Source organism: Hippoglossus stenolepis, chromosome 13 (genome assembly GCF_022539355.2).
Source record: "Hippoglossus stenolepis isolate QCI-W04-F060 chromosome 13, HSTE1.2, whole genome shotgun sequence".
Lineage (NCBI taxonomy): Eukaryota > Metazoa > Chordata > Actinopteri > Pleuronectiformes > Pleuronectidae > Hippoglossus > Hippoglossus stenolepis.
This window is the reverse complement of record NC_061495.1, coordinates 10,834,518-10,857,582: the sequence shown is the minus strand read 5'-3', so window position 1 is coordinate 10,857,582 and position 23,065 is coordinate 10,834,518. Positions and strand designations below refer to the sequence as shown.

The 23,065-nt window shown below is 42.7% G+C and overlaps 1 protein-coding gene across 7 annotated transcripts in view; it reads left to right on the top strand.

Moving 5' to 3' along the window:
- dip2a (disco-interacting protein 2 homolog A) overlaps positions 1–23,065 on the top strand; it is a 79,569-nt gene that overhangs the window by 23,511 nt on the left and 32,993 nt on the right. For all 7 annotated transcript variants that reach the window (XM_047342535.1, XM_035174166.2, XM_035174165.2 and 4 more), the window contains exon 2: positions 18,505–18,576. In XM_047342535.1, the coding sequence (XP_047198491.1) occupies positions 18,505–18,576 (72 nt within the window). The remainder of the gene's footprint in view (positions 1–18,504; positions 18,577–23,065) is intronic.

Here is a 23,065-nt window from a genome sequence, read left to right as displayed (position 1 = left end):
TTCAGATTAGTTGCCATTATCATCACACTCCATTAAACTTCCATGAACGGTTGAGATGGCCAAGAAGTCAGGGGCCCAGCTGTCTCATCTGTAGTCTAATCTACAGATCCTCATTATCCTGGTGCTCAGCCTCAGGTCACAAAACGAGTACGTTCCGTAACCTGAACACACACACACACACTAAAAAGACAAACATTCTCCGGATCATATTGCTTCCACCTAAATGTTAGTTCTTTGAGTAGACATAATCTACATGTGTGCAATGCTACACATGAGCACACACATTACCACTGAGGTGGAAGTAATGGGTATAACAGTGCTTGACGTGACTGCAGTATTGAGCCAGATTCCTGTCAGTGGATGCTTCATCTTGTTTGCTATGCTTATTTTAACTGTTTGCACAGAGGGTGGACATTGCTTATCTGGATGTGTGTCATGCCGCCAGGTTTCGGGTTGACAATGGACTGCATCAGCTGTGATGCTCAGTTCAGTTGTAACAACGGCATTAGGGGAGTTTATTGGCCTGAGGCACATGTGCCCAACAATAACCTTAAAGATATAATTTGTAACAATTGTACATTAAAATGTCTAAAAACAACTAGACCTATGTGGACATTATCCAAAATGTTTCCAACAATGTTCAAACCCAATTTTATTCCCGGTAATGGGACATTTCATTTTGGTCGGCTTTTAATTGCGTCATAGCCACTTTACCCCTGACTTTGTACCTCTCTGCTATAACCTCCGAGACAGACGACATATGATGAAGGAAAAACACAATGCTTAAAACTTTAATACATTTATTAATTACATTAAATGATTATAGGATAACAGAAACACGGCTTTCAGATGCTTTTAATACTAAACTATTCAAAAGCTTAGTTTTGAGGGGAAAATAAAGAAAGAGAGATACAGGAAGTTCACAGAGAAGCACAGCTTTTATTTATTTTCTTCTCTTCCTGTGAGAATTTTACTATGCAGACAAACACATACGCTTGTCTCGCTCTGCCAGCCTCATGAAATGAGGGTCTGACTGGGAGAAGCCGGGCTGTCATGACTCTGCTCTCTTTAAATCAATCTCACCGACGGCTCTTCTTGCTTCCTTCCCTCTTCCATTTCTTTCTTCTCTCACCTGTTTGTCCAGTGAAACTAGTTTCTCTGTGTTTTTTTTGGCCTGCAGCATTTTGACCTTTCTCTCTGTGCGTAGAAAAAAAATGACTGTAGACATTATGTCATATGACTCGTCAACGCAAAACCAAAACCAAAACTGCAGCAGACGTCTAAGGTCACAGTGCAAAACATGTCCTCAAAACCTCCTTTTAAATATGATGTTTCAAGGAAATGTGAAAACTCGAGTGATATGTGTTAACAGGACCTACTGGAAACTTTATTTACCTTCAGTTAAGAGAGCAGTGGGCTTAATAGTGTGTTGTAGTAACACAATGAAAGATTCAGGGCCGTATAACACTCAGTTTTTAATCTCTCTGATGGAGTGTTGTGATATATGCCCTTTCTTGCCGGCTATCAGCCGTGGAGGGTAGATTAAGTGTAGGATGGATGGGATATTTTGAGCCAAAAAAAAGAGGTCCACATTTCCAGGGGCTATTGTGTAAGCGTGAATCAATAAACAGTGGTAAATAGAGTTGGCTGACATGACGTATGTTGTGGCCGAGAGCCTGCCATTGATGATTCACTCCGCTCCCTGATGAGTCGTGAAACTGCTCAATTCATCACTAAGGATCAGGTGTTTGATCTGATGAGATTTTGCATGTTGCTGTCCGCACATGTGCCTGCGTTAAATGCCTGTATCCAATATGGTCCCATCTGTGCAACAAACCCCCTGTTTGTAGGCGACACAACGTCTTACCATGTGAAGTACAGCCCTTCACTCTACTTGTGTGTGTGTGTGTGTGTGTGTGTGTGTGTGTGTGTGTGTGTGTGTGTGTGTGTGTGTGTGTGTGTGTGTGTGTGTGTGTGTGTGTGTGTGTGTGTGTGTGTGTGTGTGTGTGTGTGTGTGTGTGTGTGTGTGTGTGTGTGTGTGTGTGTGTGTGTGTGTGTCTTTTCTCCCAAGTCCAAAGGTCTCCACCGGGAGCTCCTTCCTGGTTACTTGCAAACACTGTGCGTGTGTTCTCCCTCCCTCCCAGTATCTGCGCACATTCCTCTCGTCACTGTGCTCGACACCAACAGGAAGGAGAGAGGAAACAAAGAGCCCACTTCCTGTACATGCAGCCAATATTCTACACAATGGAGCAGGAAGTGTCTGGCAACCATAAGAGAGGCCGTGGAGTGTGAAGGAGAGATAAAGCGGTCTCTCTTTTTCTTGCCGTCTTCCTCCACTGCTTGTCTGGTTTATTCCATCACCCTATGTGTCAGGGCTCGACCTGCGTTTGTTCGAGTTCTCGGTAAACAACATCCTATTTCTCCTTGAGTTTATTTTCTGATCTTAAGAGAGAGGAGGACAGAGAGGCTAATTTTCTTCCCTCATACGAATCTGTGTGTTTTGGATTTCAGTGATGCCGATGGGAAAAAGAGAAACTGTGATTGCTTGGTCTAGATTCTCTTAATTTGGTTATACTCTGCAAGTGAAAGTTGAACAATCAATCTTTTTCAGCACATTCACTCTGTGTGTTGGATGACCCCGGTGGAGCCCTGCTGCTGTCACCATGGTGACCCTTGCTTGGGACAGACAATGTTGGACACCAGGGGACTCTGGACTAATGCTGCAGATGCTGGAAGCCTTGCTTTAAATCACCAGCGCTGGCCCGGCTGAATCAGACTTAAGACACTCACATGCTGCCAAAGTCTGCAACAGCAAAGAGAAAAATAGCCTTAATTCAGACAGCCAAACAACTGAATGGCTGTGAGGACATCAAAGAAAAAGTGTGTTTAGGTTTTTTCTGCCACTGTTTCCACGTTTTGTGACATTCAATAGATAAAACATGTAGCCCAGAGACAAACAAAAAATGGAGACTGAGAGAAGTCCACTATCACACATCATGATTCATCACCTTTCCCTTTCCTCTACCCATCCAGCCTTCAGAAATTATGGCTCCAACCCTCCCCTGGCCGTACCTCAGGGAGGCAGGTCTTTGCTCGGCTCACAACTTCAAAGCACATGCCCCCTGCTCTTTTTTCCCATCTACCTACTCAATGCCCCTCTTCCTTTATTTGTATTCTCTCTCTCTCTCTCTTCTTTGCATTGTTCAATCAATATCTTTTCCCCCTCTCTGCTCCTTTTCTCGCCCTTTCTTTGTCTTCCTCTATCTCTCGGCACCTCTTCCCTTTCCTGTTCACTCCCTCTTTTTTTTTCTCACCCTCATCTCTCTTCAGTGAATCGTACTAGTCCGGAGACATCAAAGCCATGTCTCCGCCTCGTGTAGCAGTCGTTTACCCAGGCAGGCGCCTGCAGACAGCGAGCACGTTTCATGCCACGGCCAGGTTCCCTCAGGGGAAGAATAGCGTGGAAACACATGGCACCTTATCTGGCAACGAGAGTGTGGAAAAAAAAAAAGTAAAGGTCCATATAAGGAATTATGTCATACTTGGTGGAATGTATAGAAAAATGGCGGTGAAACACGAGGCATTGTTTGCCTACACGCTAAGAGGACAAAGAGAAGCTCTGCCTGAGAACTAACAACGAGGCTGTCATCTATTTTAACAAAGCTTACTTTTTTCAGTTTTTAGTTTCTATCTTTGCAACTGTTTGTAGTCAAACTTCCCATTTTCCTGGAAACAGCATGAAGGACAAAATATAGTATTTTGATAGCCACTGAACTTTGTACCACATAATATCTCCCTTCAGCTGGGATTGTATTGCAGGCTTAACTATGGGTCTTTACAATGACATCCCTCAATTATCAAATTTCCTGTTCTGCAGCGCTCTCCTCTATAGCATGAACCACACAGATGAACTCTTTTGACTTCCATTCCTTTGAGGTAGAGCACAAAATACAGACACGTCTCTACTTCGATCCAGAGATAAAGCCAAAATATCTCAGATACGAATGCTTCCGTCTTTCACTAATGACGTCATTTGGACAAAGAGTGCGCAGTATAACTAGGTATTTTGTTATTGTTTCGATTAAGGGACCAAGTGGCTGAAGTAACTATTGTATGTTTAACAGAAATATGAACACTTGTGCAACAGCGTGATAAGAGCAATCTAAAAAAATCTTTTAGTCAAATGTATTCAACATTTTGACTCTTTAGTTTGGTCCATGTCTAATCTGTTAACATTCTGAGGCCATCATCTTGTCCATCTTTCTATGGCTTTCAAGATAGGCACACACCGTTTGTCTGCAGATATTTGTGTCCACTTGTTTGTAGTGGGTTGTGTTGTTGGCGACTCACCAGTGACGGAGGCCAATGTTCCTGTCAGGTCAGGGCTGTAAAAACTGCACTCTGCTCTACTAAAACAATTCAGTCCGCAGAGATAATGCTACACAACCAATACACACACACGCACAAATATAGCAAACAAAAAATTATGCAGAGCAATCCGCACACATGCTCATTAAACTGAGGTTGACCTACACTCACACACCCCTACCCTTTTGTCGCTGATCAGTCATTGATGACCTTCAGTGCTGCACCGATCAGTTCAGCCCGAAGGGAGCTGTGCACTTACATTAACATAGTAAATGCCTTTGAGGAGAAGTCACGGACGAGCACCGCTGTCACGTAGGTACAGTAAAGATCAGACATCTGTCCCTCACACTTGACTCCCTACCTCCCTTCCTCTTCAAACCTCTACCACCCCCTCATGTCTCTGCATTTCCTCACATCTGCATTCTCAGCACTCTACTTGCGCATAAAAGGACATGGCTCACTTTGAGGGAAGTGCTTTACTGCCTTTGAGATCAGTAGCTGCTCCTGTGTTCAAAGCTGGACAGTATTAATGTCACAATCAGTGCTGGCCTCAGTCTTACAACATTTAGACACTGATCCAAATGAAAAATGGACAGTTAACAATCCTAGAATACATTTTGAACAAATGCAATAAAACTTTTAGAAATGTGAGGTTATCAAAACTACTTTTAAACAAAGATTTTCACAATTTTTTTTTTATAAACTAATTCAGTAACAAAGATTCCTAACTTAACAATTTTACAGTAACAAATGTAGAGGCGTGTGCAGCTTCAACAGAGGAATATGCTCTCTGCCTGCAGCAGATCACCCACAGATTAATAGATTATATCTCTTAAAATAATAGAGATTATCATTTCAGCACTCATTGTGCGGCCCCGCTGTAAACACACTGGTGTAAACATAATCCCATGCGGACAGATGACGGCTGCTACTTGCCTGAGCGGGTCAAGAGTCTGTTGTTTTGTGTAAGTGTTGCTCTTTGCTTGTGTTGCTCAAGTGCCTTTTGTTATATCTTGGCCTTTGCGGGAGAGAGCTGATCACACAGAGCTCGGCCTCATTAAGAGATCACAGATCACGCTCGTTAGAAAACACGCGCAACTACTGTGATAGATGTGCACAGGCTAAGTGCTGCCACTTCTTCATATACACACAAACATCATAAGGACGGGGTTTACTTACATGATGCGAATACAGCTCAGTTTGTCAATTCACATGTGACAGTGTCGGGTTCTGTCTGAAGCTGCTGGTCCTCAGATAAACCAAATCCCACATACTTGTTACAGAGCTCAGGGCTGGAATTATGCTGTTAATATTCTGAAATAGTGGTGTAATGGGAGGTTATTCATAGCAGAGATGTCACAACTACACTGCAGTAATTGAAAAATGATTCCTCACTTTAAATACAAGAGACTGGACTTACAAATTTGGAAAAACAACCAAATCATTAATATAAATAAAGGCTGAAGAAGAGATGGAGAGAAGAAGAGGAGGAGGAGGAGGATGAAGAGACCAGATTAGATGAATTGAAGAATAAGAGGAGACAGTCAGACAAGTGATGGCATGAGAGTCTTTAGGCTCTCTAGCACCCTCTTTTGGACACATCATAGAAAAGCCCACCGCCGTTGAACTGTCACTGTGCACTCTGGTGGGACGGGTGAGATGCTATCGTGTAACACGATAAGCCTGTTTGACAGGAGCGCTGTTCCCACCGTTATCCAGTTGTGTGGAGCATCATCAGATGATCACAGTGAAATGAATGTGTCGTGTTGATGTGAGTATGTAGCTGAAGGGGCAGAGGACGCCTTATTTTGTTATTATATAAATATGTATATAATAACAATATGTGTATATGTGTGCTTTGTGTGTGTGTGTGTGTGTGTGTGTGTGTGTGTGTGTGTGTGTGTGTGTGTGTGTGTGTGTGTGTGTGTGTGTGTGTGTGTGTGTGTGTGTGTGTGTGTGTGTGTGTGTGTGTGTGTGTGTGGTAGCAGTTGCAGTTGCTTTGCCGCTGACTAATAGACTCATTATAAGAGGAGCTCGGCATATGTGCTCCAGCTGGACTGCCTCATGCTGCCTCTGCTCTCCTTAATGTACTGTTCACTATGTGTGCTTGCCTGCGCGCGCATGTGTGGGTTGAGGGGGTAACTGTCTGTATATCTAAGTCTAAATGTTTCCAATTAAAGTATGTGTGTGGCACGTGTACTAGTTAATCGCAGCAGGAAAACCAGTCTGGTAATGTCTGTGCGTGGTGGATCTCAGATGAGACAGACTTAAATGAGCTCTGTTTGTCTCACACACACACACACACACACACACACACACACACACACACACACACACACACACACACACACACACACACACACACACGCACACACGCACACACTTTCCTAAGTTGGTCTGAGTGATAATCGAAAAAATAAGCAAGCCATAATGTAACATACCAACATAACTCTGCTGGCTGTCAGTGTACATACTATTTTCTCACCCCTTCTTCTTCGCTTCTCTAGTAAATATCTTGACTGAGGGCAAACAGATGTTCCAGTCAGCCCCGGACGTGTTAACAGGGGCTGGGGCAGTGTTAAAATTTAAATGGATTAAGTCGGGCCTTGAGAAAGAAATCACGGATCCTCTGACTTGCTATATATGTTATATATATATATGATTAAGGGGGGTCACTCCTACATTGAGGTGATTAAGAGAATGAAGAAAATTAAGGAGAGAAAAGAGAAAGAAAGATATACTGTATATACAGTGTTTTACACAATTGATTGTGTAGACACAGATGTCATGGTAGAATAAAAACATGATATGACACATATTTCCATGTGGTTCTAGGGACCAATGGTTACTTCATTTTGTTGAGACTAACCCAGTTCTCTGTATTTAAGAATATTTAACTTTTGCTCTCTGTGTTATGTGATGGGCTCAGCAGCTGACGTTGTAGAGCTAATATTCTTTCTGCCCAAATGTTATTGTTTTAGCAAGCAAATTTGGAAACTCCTTGGAAGATTTCTGGGAAATATTCTGCAAGTCTGCAAACTGAGTTTGAAATATGAACAACAGATGATACACACAGAGCAGGAAGGAGGAGTGCTGGTACTTTTGTGTTTGTCACACCTCGGCTTTATATTTTTTGTGTGTTTGAACGGTGCAGTCATGATGAAGAGAGGACGGGAATTAAAAAGAGGAACAGATGGCGTTTGAGAGGAGGTGAGGCTTGTGGTCATCCTGTCCAACGCCTGGTGAGATTGGCCTGTTCTGTTTTTGTGTATGTTGGAAAACAGAGATTGTGCTCGCGGACCAATGACTGAATGCGTAGTTGAGTTTGAGCACATTTGTTCCATATTGTGTGTCCACCTGCTTGATCTGTCGACCTGGGCTGATGCCGAGTTGATCCTCTCACCTGAATGGCGCAGCACTGCTCTCTGGGTATATTTGGAAAGAGACGCTTGACGATGACAAGAATTCATGGGCGTATGGTGTGTTTTTTTTGTGTGTTGAAAAGAGTAAACACAGGCACACACAGGCTTTCATGTAATCACACACAGACTCTGGGCTTCCCTCCAAGACCCGGTCATGAATCACAGACGGAGAACAAAAGAGTGTGCCACACGGCTTGTTAGACTTGGAGTTGCGCTAGTTAGCCCTGGCCCCTGACATAGAGATATGGATGCACAAACAAACCCACTCACACAATCACACAGTTGGACGCATTAGCCTGCATCTCTAATACAACTACTATACCACACTAAGTGTATCTGTGTGTGCACCCTTTAATTGGATTGCCACGGTGGCCATGTGTAGACGTTTAGCTGTTTTGTGTGTCCATGCAAAATGACCCAGCGTCTCCCTCCCACCCTGCTATCCCTCACCACAGCAAAGGTGTTTATGCGTGTGTATATGCAAGGAGCTTAATGGCTAAGCCTGTGTCAGGCCAGTGAAACCACGGTCATTCATATGGTAATAACCATGCAAAAGAAGGAGACAATAAATCTCTCCACATCCTCTGAGAGCATACAGAGAAGTGGGCAGACTCCATGCACGGAGTTGGGAGCTTCAGATGGGACACCGTCCCACTCATATCTCAAACACCACGGATGCAGGGCTTCTCTCCACAAAGGCTGGAGATGTTGGAGGACATATATGCTGCTTCTGCCAAGTAGGTGAGAGCTGTAGTAGGATTTGTTCGTCATTGGGCAGTAGGCTCAAGTTATGTATGGAATTGTTGTCACGTTGTCGACATGGTTCACTTTGGAGGTCATGAAGACTCTATGGATCAGGATGATTTTTGGCTCGTATATAATGATAAAAAATATATATGAAACTGCTGTCACTTCCTGAATCTAGGCTGAAAACTAGGGGGACATCAGGGCCCCAAGGCTCTGGGATGAATTGCCTGAGGAAATAAGGCTGTCTAAGACATATTCTTTTAAGTCTTGTCTAAAAACTAACTTTATTCAGAAGTGAATTACTCTGGGTGCCACGTTACTATTGTTCTTTTATCTCTATTATTATCATTACCATGTCATTACCAATAACAATTTGTTTTCTTGTTGTGCAGCACATGCAGCATGTTTGGATCGCCGGTTTGAATAGCATCTTGACAATGGCGGTCGACTTCCCCATCGGGGTAGCTCCTTCTGTGTTTTAAATGAGACGGGTTAGATTGTTTGAGTGTGAGTATAGAGCTGTTCTGCCCTGAATAGAGGATTTTATAAACTCTGGCTTTGAATTCGACTGACTGGATTTCTAAGGAGATGAATGTAACGTCCCACGTCGTCCCATTTTGGTAACAGTGGGGTTTGATGTATGCGCGAAGGGTGATGGTACCTCCGGCTGAAAACTTTCTGTGGGGACACACATGAGAAGCAGTTTGTTCATGAGGACACATTGGATAAAGCCCCAGTTTTAACCTGAGTCATTCATTAGCAGCTATTCAGGCGCTGTTCATACTGTTTTTGAACTGATCTGTGCAGCTCTTCTGAAACTACACCATCGGCTTGGACACTTTGGCCTAATCACAACAGTAGCACACATGGTTTCCTGCATCTCATGAGACGTTGAAGCTGTCACCAGCAGCAGAGCTGAATTACGGGCATGCCATCCAATAAGTGAACCAGCGGGGAATACAGTAAGGTTGGCACTCCTGAGCTGAAGATATAAAGTACAGTGAGTGGTTAGTCCTTCAACTGTGGCTGGAGGCAGAGTGGGGCTTGTTGGCCGTGAACAGATTCTTGTGTTTTCATGGCAATCTTCCGTCTGAGGCTCCCACACTGGTCACGCCTGTCACACAGATGTCTCGCTCCACAAATCTCACACACACAGGCAACATGAAAGCACTTACACAATGACACAATCCAGTCTGAAATATAATAAATTCTTACTCCACAGCTCCACATTTCTCATTTTCCCCCCCCAAACAGATCTAAATAGTGAAGCAAATTAGAAAAAAACTGTTTGCAAGAGGCATCAGTAAATTACGCTCCCTAAAAAAGAGGCTGTTAATCTGATGAGGTCAACAGGATTACACATTAGACTTATTCTCTCCTGGCCTTGCACCCTTTGTTGTCACTGCTCAGTGTTTTCATTGAGCCGTATGTACAGCTGCACTGCGTGATGTGGGATAGGACGGTTTCTGCTGCTGTCCGTGTAGGTGAGATGCATGTTTACACATAATGAAGCTCTGGCTCAGAGCCAGAATAGCAGCACATCGCTCAGTTACACAGAGCAGCTCAGACTAGCCTGCGTATCATGTGTCTGAATGAACTGAGATGAATATGTTTGGACTGGAGCCAGGCCAGTGTCTCTTACACACACACGCACGTAAACACACATACACACACAAACATTAATTTCCATTCATATACTTGAAAGGACACTTGCTGACACAAACTGTGGCCTATTATCCTAACCTTGAATATATACTGTGATATGTAACAATTCTTCATTAAAATGTCTAAAAACAATTTATATATTTTGTTGACTTGTGTACTTACATTATCCAAAATGTGTCCAACATTGATCAAACCTAGAGAAAGCCCAATTTTTATTGAAGGTAACAGGACGATAGGAAAAATACACACTGCTAGCCAGTTAGCCAGTTGGCTGTTTTTTCCTTCCACTGGTACTGCACAACCTAAAGAAACTTTAATACATTACCTCATCTGTGAATCTTATTTTCATTCACATTGGAGTTGAAGACTTTAACTCCCATGATCCCACGCTGCTTCACAAAGACTAGGTATTCTGTTATTGTCTTGATTGAGAGACCCAGAGCGGCCGAAGTTACATATTGCACGTTTAATTTATCATTATTAGATTACAACTTAACCTAAACCGAGCCCATGTGTAAACCAAATCCTAACCCTCAAACAGCCATTTAATAAACTGATCAATGATCAGAATGTTTCCACTCTTGAAAAATCATTCTGAAAACTCAAACTGGTCGTCATAATGATAGACATACATGGCCATGCTCCTCAAAGGCGCTCCATACTTTCACATTTCAGGCAACCAGTGATGACAGTGTGTGAGCTTTGTATATTTATGTGTTGCTCCGTTGTGTAATGGCCTGATCCCTGCTATAAGTGCTCAGCATTGGTATTTGCGCTTCAGTTGATCTGCATCTGTTTCTTTGTGAAGTCTGGTGCAACCATCACTGTGTGTGTGTGTGTGTGTGTGTGTGTGTGTGCGTGTGTGCAGTATCAGTGTTTATTTGAGACTGTTAATTAAGCCCCCCTCCACCCCTCTTGTCTGCTTCCCAAATCAGTGCACAGCTGCAGGGCCCCCCTGTGTAAGGCAGCGCTGCATCTAATGTCTTATTATTCACACTGTCTGTCTACTCACCAGCCATACAGAGCCTCTGGGATGGAGGGTGTGTGTGTGTGTGTGCACATGTGATGAGGGGGTTATGTATTAGCAAAGTGGTAATGGAGGGTTCGTTCAGTCTCCTAATTCGTTGGCACTACTTAATTAAAAGTGATGCGACAGTGTGATTGGAGCCATTGACGGATTGAGATGCCCAGGCCCTCTAGGATCGAGGCTATCAGTGTGTATTTGTGAGTGTGTGTGTGTGTGTGTGTGTGTGTGTATCAGCATGTGTCTGTGTGTCTAGTGAAAGGAAGAGGAAGTCATTACCTTTTAATCATATCCTTCTTTAGTCCTTCTCCCCTTTTCCTCCTCTCTCTTTTCTCTCCTCATCCCCCCCTCCTGTCTCTAAATTCTCCCTAAAGCCTCCTCCAGTCGGCCCGACCCCCTCCGTCTCACCAGCTGGCTCTCAGTGTCAAGCTCCTTGTCATCTTCAATCAACCCCTCTTTTCTGCAAGACTTAGCCTTTTTTTCCTCCCATCCCCAACTGTCTCTAACCTACACTGTGTATTCATGTCATTCAGTATGACTCAAGCTGTATGAATCTTTGATGACGTATTTGTTAAAGCTGTGAAGTTACTCGACATCTCCTGCTATTATTGAAAAGCACTGTACTGCTGTGTTCTGCTGGAAGCTACAGTCACTTAAAAATAACTTTAAATGATAAGGTTTGGAACTGCAACAGAAAGAGGCATGCAACCAATGACTGTTTCCATTTTTGATTATACTCCACCTATCATTGAGACTGTAAAAAAACATCTCGTTACCTCTGGGTTTAAACCCAAATCATCTATTCTGTCATTTTTAGACCCAAAAATATAATTGTTACACATTGTATCTTAAATGCCGGGCTTTTTTATTGGATTATCTTATATAACAGAATGGTTGTCTTCTTTCATGTATCTGGTGTTTAACATGTGAAGAGCCTCCTATCTTGTGAGCTTAAACAAACATTTAGAACATGATTGACCCACAAGTCCATGGTGACATGTAGTAAATGTCTGTCTTTAGAATCATAGGGGTTGATCTATTGTATGTGGGCGTTCTGCTGGAGTGTTTGTTCAGGCCCTTTAGTGTGTAAGCAATGAACAATTGAGCCTAATTATGTGCAGCTATTCATTGAAACCTGGTGCCAGAGGCTGATTTGGTTTTTAATTTCAAAAATGAAATACAAATGCAAACACAAACACACACCCACGCACACAGACACACACACACACGTGTGTACACTGCCTGCTGGGACTTCTGTATTACTCCATCTCCAACCAGTCTAATCACAGGTCAGTAGGTCAGTGTTTCCTCTCCATCAGAGACCTCCTCATCACAATAAGCCCAGTCTTAACTAACCCCATAGCTTCTGCTTCACACAAAGCTATTTCCATGTGGAAGTTACAATAGAGCATCAAAGCTTATTATACCTGGTTATCCAGGTGGTTTAGTGGTCATATCAACCTTCCATCAGTGTTATAGAAATGACTTTGTCTTTTTATTTCTCAGCTGTGGAGTATATTGTTGTAGGAAGTGCTGTGGTTGTCAACATCAGAGTAGAAGAATCTTCTTTTTGACAGTGAGACAAAGTTTGCATTATCCGGTAACTTAACCTGCATAAACATGTTGTAACAGGCTAGTCTCTTCCATAGTTCTTGTACAGTGTGTGTGCATGTGTGTGTGAGATTGGTATGTAGGAAGGTGGGGGGCAGGGGTCTGCTTTGACACCCTGATCCTGCAGCCTATAGCTTGGCTTTGTGCAGAGACCTCAGCAGAGAGGAAGGGAGGGATTGAAAGAGAGGGAACGAATGGGGGAAGGAGGGGGGGGCGTCGGGGGCAGTCGACTGAAGGGGGTAGGGGGGGTGAGCCAGGAGTGCAGGATGTTAGTGAGGGTAGGAGGGAGGGGGACTGATGGGAAGGCAGTATGAGGGGAGATGGTTTGTACGTTTTATTCTCTTGCTCTCACTTTGGAAGGAAACAAAGGATGCTGAAGAGACTGACTGGTGACAGCAGGACTGATTATATAGACTTTGCCTGTTAGCCTGTTAGCTGGTGTTAGCCTCTGCTGACCCGGCTGCCTGTATTCTGCCGCTGGCCTCCTCTTCCCTCCCTCCATCTGTCTGTGCATATCATCTCTCACTCTGCGCTGAAGACGTTTCATCGCCGCTGCGCTCACTCCTCCAGCTTCTGCATGTGAGTGATTCTGCCTCCGTCTCTGTGTAGGTAAAACTATTTAATAGGGATCAGCTGTGGTAATTGCACATTGTTCTTTTACTATAATGATTTCTGCAGCTTGGTGTTTTATTTGTCATGTACACAGACTATTAAGCTAGACTTGTGGTTCAGTTTGTGGTGTGGATCTGTTCTTTCTCCATCTAGCCCTCTCTTTGCCCCTTATTCATATCTCTTTTCTTTTTTTTACATCTGCCAGACACAAGTAAGGGAAAGCTGCAAGAAGCACGTATATAGACTCTGAGAATAAGAGGGGTAGTGCTCAGAGCCTGCTGTGCACACCTGGAATAATTCACTTCAGGTCCTCGAATAAACCGTCCACTGCAAATATGCACTGGAAAAATGTCAAGATTTTTTTAACGCGTGTCTGGAGTAAAGTTTAATCCAGATGTGTAAAACCAACGTTTGGAGAGCTGATGCTAGATGACACCTGGCCATCTGCTTTTGTTGGAATAAATATACAAGCCCAGAGGGCAAGGGCTGCTCAGCCTAAATATTTAGCTGTGGCGTTCTGCGGCTGAAGGGCAGGCGGCTTGGTCGCTGGTTTGGCAGCAGTGTTGGCACGTTGTGGGTCAACCTGGCACAGGAACTGACATGAAGGGAGGATGGGGCCACCTGTCCGTCTGTCAATTAGGAGAGGGTGGCAGGGTGGCACATTTTATTTCAGGACATAGAGGAAATTGAGACTATATGAATGAGTGTTGGACTATATGGACAGAATAAGTAATACTACGAGAAATTACTGTGAAATATGATACCTCAAGATGAGAACAATCATAAGGTAAGAAATTTTCTATACCAATTTGAAATATATATATATTAATTTTACTTGTCTCATTATCTGTCATCACTGTGTTGGTGAAGCCTTGTAGAGGAATGTGCTGTGTGTGTGTCAGTAATTCCCTCCTCACTGTAGAGCTCCGTCTAGGCAGATGCAAGGTAATTCTCTAATGGGGCCTCATTTGAGGAGCAGCTCCGGTCAATAGCCATCAGTCAATTACAGTCAATAAGACAAAGCAGAGGACAGCGGGCTCTCTAGCTGTCACAGTTCAGGGTGTTACGAGATTGACCGTCTCTTTTTCGACAATTGGATTCAGGACCCTGTGAGAAGGGTTTTTATGGTAACAACATTGTGTGATGTTCCACAACAAAAATATGCCCACGCTCTGCTGTAAATAAGCTTTTTGTCACTTCAGACTGATAATGAGTTTGACAAGACGACCAAATATACCCCGCAAAAATATGGACATTCTCAGGAGGAACTGCGGCAGGTAATTAAAAAGTGAGAGTGTTTGGAGGTCAAGAGATGACAGGAATGCGCAGTGTGGAGAGGTCAGAGCAGTGGGATGGTGCGAACAAAGAAGCTGGGTTTTGATAAAGGTGGATGCCGGCTGAGGAAGCTAAAAAAAAACTCTTTCAGCTGAGCCCCTGGTTGTCTAACCATCATGACATGAGAAATGCCTCCTCTCTCTCTCCCACCCCTCGTCTCTCCCTCTTGTTTAGAGATGCAGCCTTTTCTTTACAGCTCAATTACATGGCAAAGCCTTTAGTCAGCGTGCAGGGGTTAAATGAAGTGTTTCCCATTCCGCCGCGAATATACTATAAGCTACAGCTTGTCCCCTGTGACAATTTAATTTGGTGCATGTGCTAAACTTCTCTCCATTCATCCCTCTGTCTCTCTGTGTCCCACCACCCTCTGTTTATTCCCCAGGTGACAGGTCACATATTGACCTTTGAATCCTCACATTTTTCTTTTTATGAGGTGTTCAAAGCTCATACACAGAAGGACATGGAGTGTTTGTTCAGGAATACATTAAAATAGTCACACACACACACACACACACACACACACACACACACACACACACACACACACACACACACACACACACACACACACACACTTTTGTTGGTTATTTAGATGCTTGTGAGGACATTTACTGACACACTTTTTGGTCCATTATCCTAACCTTAATGATATACTGTAATATGTACCAACTCATCATTAAAATGTCTAAAAATGACCAGACCAATGTTATATTTTGTTGCCTTTGTTTTTACTTTCTCCAAAATGTTTCCAACAACGTTCGAACCCAGAGAAATCCCAAAGTGTATTCAAGGCAAAAGGGACGTTTCATTTTTGTCGCCTTTACACTGCATCACATTTACTTTAAGTCCATGACTTCAGGTGACATCACATTGACTTTTATTGATTTCATGGAGACTTACTCTAACCTTAACCATAGTTATTACTTGCCTAACCTAAACCTAACCTTAACACATGTCTTCACCTTGGAATCTATTGATTTATATAATGGGACTCGATTTTTGCTCCCATAGGGTATACAATTCCCCATAATGTGACTGTGTACTGATTTAGTAATATAAATACCTGGAACACACACACACATACAAACATATGTGCAAGCATATGAAAACACACTTGTGCATTTCATTCTTTTGCCTCAGACCTTTTTTATTTGGCTTTTTAAGATTCGTTAAAGGGCCATAATTAACCATTGAATGCTTGAGTCCATTCCTCCATATTTAATAATCAAGCTGCTAGTTGTCAGATCAAAAGACCTCAGCTTCACAGAGACATTACTTTGTGTGTGTGTGTGTGTGTGTGTGTGTGTGTGTGTGTGTGTGTGTGTGTGTGTGTGTGTGTGTGTGTGTGTGTGTGTGTGTGTGTGTGTGTGTGTGTGTGTGTGTGTGTGTGTGTGTGTGCGCCACTTGGCCATCAAGGCTGCTGGTCAGTATTTGCAGCAACCACAGAGAATAGCCCTCTATTGTGTTCTTGTCAGGCTGATTGGCTGCTGCGGTGCTCACACTCAGACACGCTGGCATGTACGCAGACATATACTGATATATACACACACGCACGCACACACACACATACACTTATCACCAGAAAGAGTCAGTGTCAGGTCAGCGGGCTCAGCCGGTCTGTGGACAGCGCTGTATTGTTGCTGGCCTCCTGCTCTCCTGGACATTTAACAGTGCAGTCATTCAGCTGTTACTGGTGACTCAGGACCAGTAGGCAGTGACCACCAACACCTGCCTTCACACCAACATGTGGTTGTGACACGTATTTTGTAATATCATGTGAATATTTTGGGAAAGCATTAATTAAAATGTTAAAAATCTATCAATATAAAGGACCAGATTGTGTTCTTTATACCTTAATACATGTATAGAGGTTCAACACTTCATGTACTGTACATTAATAAGAAGCAAGTAAAATCAAGAACTCCCCAAGGTAGGATGAAGAGATATGATCAGAGGAGGAGGAATTTAATCAGGTTGTTCTGTCCAGATAGCCCAGTTGACCCCTTTTTACTTGACCTCCACCCAAATGACCCCCACTGAAAGCCTGTATAGATTATTAAAATGGTCACAGTGTGATCTCCATTCATTGAACTCTCATTGACAAGTCACATCCAGTGGAAAACCTGACCACTCAGAAGTTGGGTTGAATTCTGTGCTAGAGAGGTCATATTTAGGAGGATATACTGTTGTTTGTTTGTGTGTCCGAGGTACTGTGTGTGAATCGAAAAGCCTTATGTGAAAACAAAGTGAGCATCCACTGAGAAATGGTGACATCTTACAAACCCCAAATCATCCACGAGCAGCCAAAACACTCCAAACTTAGTGACCTCATTCTCTGTCTTCTGAGCTGGTCTCATGTGGACATGGATGCGTTTCAATGTTACGGTGACATAAGTCAGTTTCTTTCTCCTTGGACTAAATGCTGTTAGTGAAGCATTTCACACTGTGACAGCTGATAATAAAGTGTAACACACTGTATTGCCGGGTTCTTCAAAATGTTAAACTGCTGCCAGGGTCAAATCAACACAAAAATGCCAAAATGTGATGTACATGACTAAATTATTCTGCTACAAATCTGACGATGATAATCTTATGATGTTTTTTTATTAATATGTCATATATAAAAGTTTGTCCAGTCTGCATAATAATGTAAACAAAGTGACATTTTGCAGTTCCCTTATTATCGTATCACACAATAAGTCTGTTTCACCTCAGGTCACCAACAATATAAGCAGCTCAACAGAAGCAGTGCTGGGGTTAATTTAGTTGAGCAAACTTGTTTTAATCGCCATTTTAACTAAGTCTACTCTTCCCCCCGCTAAATGTAGTGATAATTTGCTGAGTTAATCCATTGCTGAATCTTCAATGTTTTCACACTACTAAGCCATATTACCTTCAAGGCAAGGAAAGGCAATTTTATTTAAAAAGCACCTTTCACAGCAATAGATTCGAGGTGCAGCCTCTCTCTGTCCATTTGTCTGCATCCCTATCTCTCCATCTCCCTCTGCCTTCATTTTCGTCTTCCTTCAATTATTCTAGTTAAATTCCAGGCTTGGAAACGCTTGTACATTGATATTCCTTTCAGGGCTTTTGAAATAACCTGTAGCCAGAGATTATTTAACATACTGCCTTTTAATTATGTGTGTGTGCGGATTCACTTCATGCCGATGCTGACATCAGCAGTATTTTTACTTCTGGTAAAAAACCCAGAGAGGGAAACATGTTCCAGGCGCACCAGACAAACGATCTTTTAAATGCCCGCTGCCGAGCTGATGTTATCACTCAAGAATTCAGTGGAAACTCTCCACAATATCATATCTGTCAAGTGTGATTTTAGTTTTTTTGTGGTTGTACGGAGCAACAATTGCAGTGTCACTTCCTGTTTGTCTTTTTTAAGAGAGACATCCAGTTGGTCATCTACTGTACTGGTCATCTGCTGCCACAGCCCTCCTCTGGTGCCCTATGGTGCCAGTGTAACCAGGCTGCCAGCACACACACACACACACACACACACACACACACACACACACACACACACACACACACACACACACACACACACACACACACACACACACACACACACACACACACACACACACACACCGCCAGGACACAGCTGAGCTAATGACTCATCTCTCTCCGTTGCCCCCCTCTCTTTGCTCTCTCTCTCTCTCTCTCTGTCTGTTTCTCTGTACCTCTCTGTCTCTGTCTGTTCAGGGGACATCACTCAGAAGGGCTATGAGAAGAAAAGAGGCAAGCTGTTGGCACCGTACATCCCACAGATACAAGGTAAGGCACACAGGCCTGCAAGAGATTTACTGCCCAGAACCAGGTTTTACTGTATCTTTGCTCTGACCGCCTCTGTCGGTGTTGCATTGAGAGAATTGTCCTTGCAACAGAAAAGAGAACAAGATGATGAATCTGATCATGTTAGTAATGATAATTATTGTTGCATCTTTATTTGCTAAGAGCAAATTCAGGTTATTTATTGAAGGGAGCCTTAATGCAGCTTGCAGAGAAAAGTAATAGAAAGAAAATTATGCAAAATCAACATTAGAATTGTTAAGCAAAGTAGAAAAACAAATTGAGAAGTTACAAAGGAGTTATTTTAAACGCAGTAAATTAACCTCCACATGAAGGATACTGCAGAGGTTTTTGACCCATCTATTTTTTATACTATCCTGGTTAGTGGTGTTCTTGCTGGTGTGACCTTGATTCTTCGGGTCAGGGTTGTTGCCCTGTCACCCTTGGATCTGTAATTAATGCCTTTGTCTTGCGTCAGCCATTTATCACACTGTATGTAATGGAAATGAAAATGGGTGCTAACCAAGCTAGGGAAGGAGACAACTCGTCTAGATTCTACAAGTTACTCAGTCACCTGTCATTGTTTATGCTACTCTCATGGTATGGATAATGTGCTTTTTAAATAAATTAGCTTGTTTTACAGGAGCACGGTTATTGCGTTCACCAAGGAAGTTTGCCTGTCTGTTAGCAGCTAGCAGGATTACACCAAAAATTTATGAACAGATTACCATGAAACTTGTTGGATCTGGTGGATATTTTTCATTTTCATTAACATTGCAAGATAGTATGTTTTTTTTTTTACAATTTCATTGAATTGTGTGTGAATCTTGTGAAGACACATTGTCGGGGAATTTTAATTTTGGACTGGGTCCAGATGAACAGACAGATCCAGGATTCTTTTATCCTACTTTCTTTAACAAGGTGAGATAGGGTGTTTGCCTTATTCCTGCACCGTTCTAGTTTTAAGGAATGTTTCTTCTATTTATTTTGTAACTACAACTTGTGCGTTTTTGTGCCAGCCATCTTACATTAAGGTTATAATTGTTTGAGAAGACAAGTATTAGCTTTGAAGAACAGGAGGTTGTGATATTTCCCATCTGTGTGTTACTTATGTCTATGGCCATTGACTGCGTATATCAATTCATTGTATTTTTAGTCCCAGTCATGCAGTCGGTCATTCCTAGCCGCCATGAGCAGACTGTAAGGACGAGGTGGTTTGTGGTGAATCCCAGAGAGGAATTGCTGCCGTATGCTTCATGCTTCTCGGTCCTTTATCCAGGGTCCATGTCGTTCTTTGGTTTGGCCTGATCTCAGAACATCAAGCCTCAGTGGAAACCAGAGTCTGGTGTGGGCCGCTCGCTCAAGGATTTCCACTGGAGTTAGCATGCCTGTTATTTAGCTTGGGCGGACCAGCATCTTCATCTTCTATCTTTATCTTGCTCCCTCATTCATTGTTCGATTCCACACAGTCTGATAAAGCAGGGAAGTGACTGGTTTAGAGCAGAGAGGGACACACTTTGGTGTGGTTCATGTACAACACATACTTCTCTCAGGATGAATGGATGTGTTGGTCTTTAATGACAAATCCATCCAGCACGACGAGACAGTGGGTTAGAGTTTAACAGCTGAACGGTTGAAATAGGAGTCCAATAGACTGTCGGCTTCAGAGCTCCATACTAAATTTCACAAGCTGTTTTAATGTCTTATATTTCACTGTTGTCATAGGACTGAACATGTGCCAACTGCAATAAAGTTGGTGTACAAAGCCAGATCTGTGAGAGCAGAATAATTTCCTTTGTTTATACTTTAGTTTTTTTGGTGCCACTGAAAGAATAGATAATTGCATGATTTGTTGAATGTAGGTTTATCAGCATTAAATTCAGCTTTTCAGAGGAATGTATATACCTTCTTGATGGAAATCATAGACTGTATATAGAGATGGAGAATGCGTCTCCACTTCTTCCCACTATCAGAAATGAGGCTAAAATACCCCGGATATGAGCGCTGCCATCTTTATTCAGGGTCTGTGCATTAGTGATCACGGGATGGAGCCGTTGTAGCTAGGTCCCATCGATACATGTGCTCGACCAGGAGTCAGTCTCAGCTGTGAATCCTAACGTTTAACCCTGTTCAGATAGCATCAAATAACTAATTAAAACCAAAGTAATGTAATCTTTGACCTATTAGTTTGTTCCACTTCCCATTGATTAACATGGAGGGGGCCTATAATGACTTATAATGCAGCCAGCCACCAGGTGGCGTTCAAATGCTTTGGCTTCACTTTTGGGGAACAGTCATGGCGACCGTCTTTATATACAGTCTATGGTAAAAAATACAATAATAGTATGGTTGTTTTTCTTGTTTCTGATGAGGAATGTATTTCCATCTCTTTCTTAATTAATTCACCTTTATTAAGATATTATACACATATATAGTTTATATTAAGGAAGATTATTTATGTGTGATTCTTATATTCATCTGTGAACTTGATGCACGTTGATAGCCAAGTGTTTCTCTACAAGCGAGACACGGCACACGTCTTGTCAGCCACCACACCGATAAGTGTTGGCATCAGGCAGGTGCTAAAAATTCATCAGGGTTTCGCTGTGAACCAATAACAACATCTGCTGTGACGGAGCATGCCTCTGATTGGCTCAGTGTGGTGTGTCTCCTAGGTGTGCTCTGCCCAGCAACCGGGTCTGGTGTCCTGTCTGGCTTGTTTTATAGGTCTGTTTCCTGTGGGAGCTGGGAAAAGGCCATTGTGTGACTGTGCTGTCAGAGCAATATAAGGCACCAGCGTATATTGATCTCTATCTAAGCTCAAGGGATGGTGTGTGTGTGTGTTTGTGTGTCTGGCGTGTGTGCACCTGTGCATGTGTGAGGCTCTATGCATTGTGTGTCCTTAAATGTCCTCAGGCCGTATTGGCTATGTTGTGTAATATTTAAACTCATATTATTAAATAGGGTAAAGTTGAAGTGTGTTTGTGGATGTTGCTCAGTATTGCAGTGTGTTTTGTGCTGCTGCTGTCTGAGAGTTGCTGACATCGTGGAGCTCGCTGATCCCCTGTAAGCTGCCGCTGAAAAGCCGGGTGGGCTGATGGCCGGCTGGCTGGCTGGCCCGGGTGTCTGATCAGCCATCCAGCGAAGTGTTGGATCTAACTGGCTGAATGTGCCCTTGGTGGAACTCTGTAGTCATTCTGTGTGTGTCGCTTGGTCACAGGTCAATACCCAGTGAAACCTCATAACTGTCTACAGTCTTGTCAATTTTATCTGTTCTGTTAATTTTGGCCTGTAATTTGTGGACATTTAGACTTTCTCTCTATCCACACTGTGACTATTGGGCCATGTTCAGACCTGGAATTAACATCCGTCCTGACAAATCCGATCACAAGTGATCAGCGTTGGGTTCATCTGTTTACTCTGGCATTAGAGTGAGTCCTGAATGTGTCCTCTGTGGCCACTTGTGATCGGCTCTCAATTCCACGATCGATATGCAAATAATCCCAACTGTCATTTGTGTTCATAACGACCAAATCCAGTCTGACTTTAATCTTGTGCAGCAAGGTATCAATTATTATGTTTGATTTCACTGGAAATTATTCCCTGGAATCATGCATCACTTTCATTTCCCCCAAAAACCTAACTTACATTCCATTTATTAAACTCAACTTCAAAGTCTTCACATTAATGTTTATGAGTCTTAACAGACATGGATGTAAACTACAACTTAACCTGCTGCTGGAGGCATACAGCCATGAGGTGATAATTCTAGTTCAGCTCTGGTCCGACATTATCACCCACACAGTAACGTATTTAAATGTTTTCTCTGCTGCTAATGCTCCAGAAAAAAAAGCCACGTAATATTTTGGCATCTGTTTGGTTTGGATAATTTTTTGGAAAACTGACAGGAGGCAGTGGAAACATGGGCCCAGTTGATATTTATCAAGACACAGCTACAGAACTACAGAAACATCCTTTTTAACTGGAGTGTTTTCTTTGTCCCGCTTCCAGGAAAATGCCCTGTGTAAAACTGTCGGACATATTGCTAAGTTATAGTACAGCCTCCTGTTCCATTGTGTCTAATGTTGTCCTTCAAGGCTGCCTAAAATAACCGCTACGGCCTTTCATTGCCCAACAGAGAAATGTAGGCAGATTGTGGGCAACAGATTTCTTCAGTTGTATTGTTCATGTTACATCATTTATGTGTACATTCAGATCTTTAATGATGAACACCAAAGTCAGATTAATCTAATATGATCACGTTCTTTTTGTTTCATGGGATCTTTCCTCCTCAGAATAAATTTTTGAGTTTATCCTATGCATTTAACCTTCCCACCTAAATACATCCTCTCGAAAGCAGGCATTACTCTCGGGTTCCTCCACTGATACTAACCATTAGTTCCTTAATGAAGCTCAAGTGAGAATTGCATTAGCAAAAGGATGAGTCCCTGTCTGAGGTTGACGAGTCTGAGTG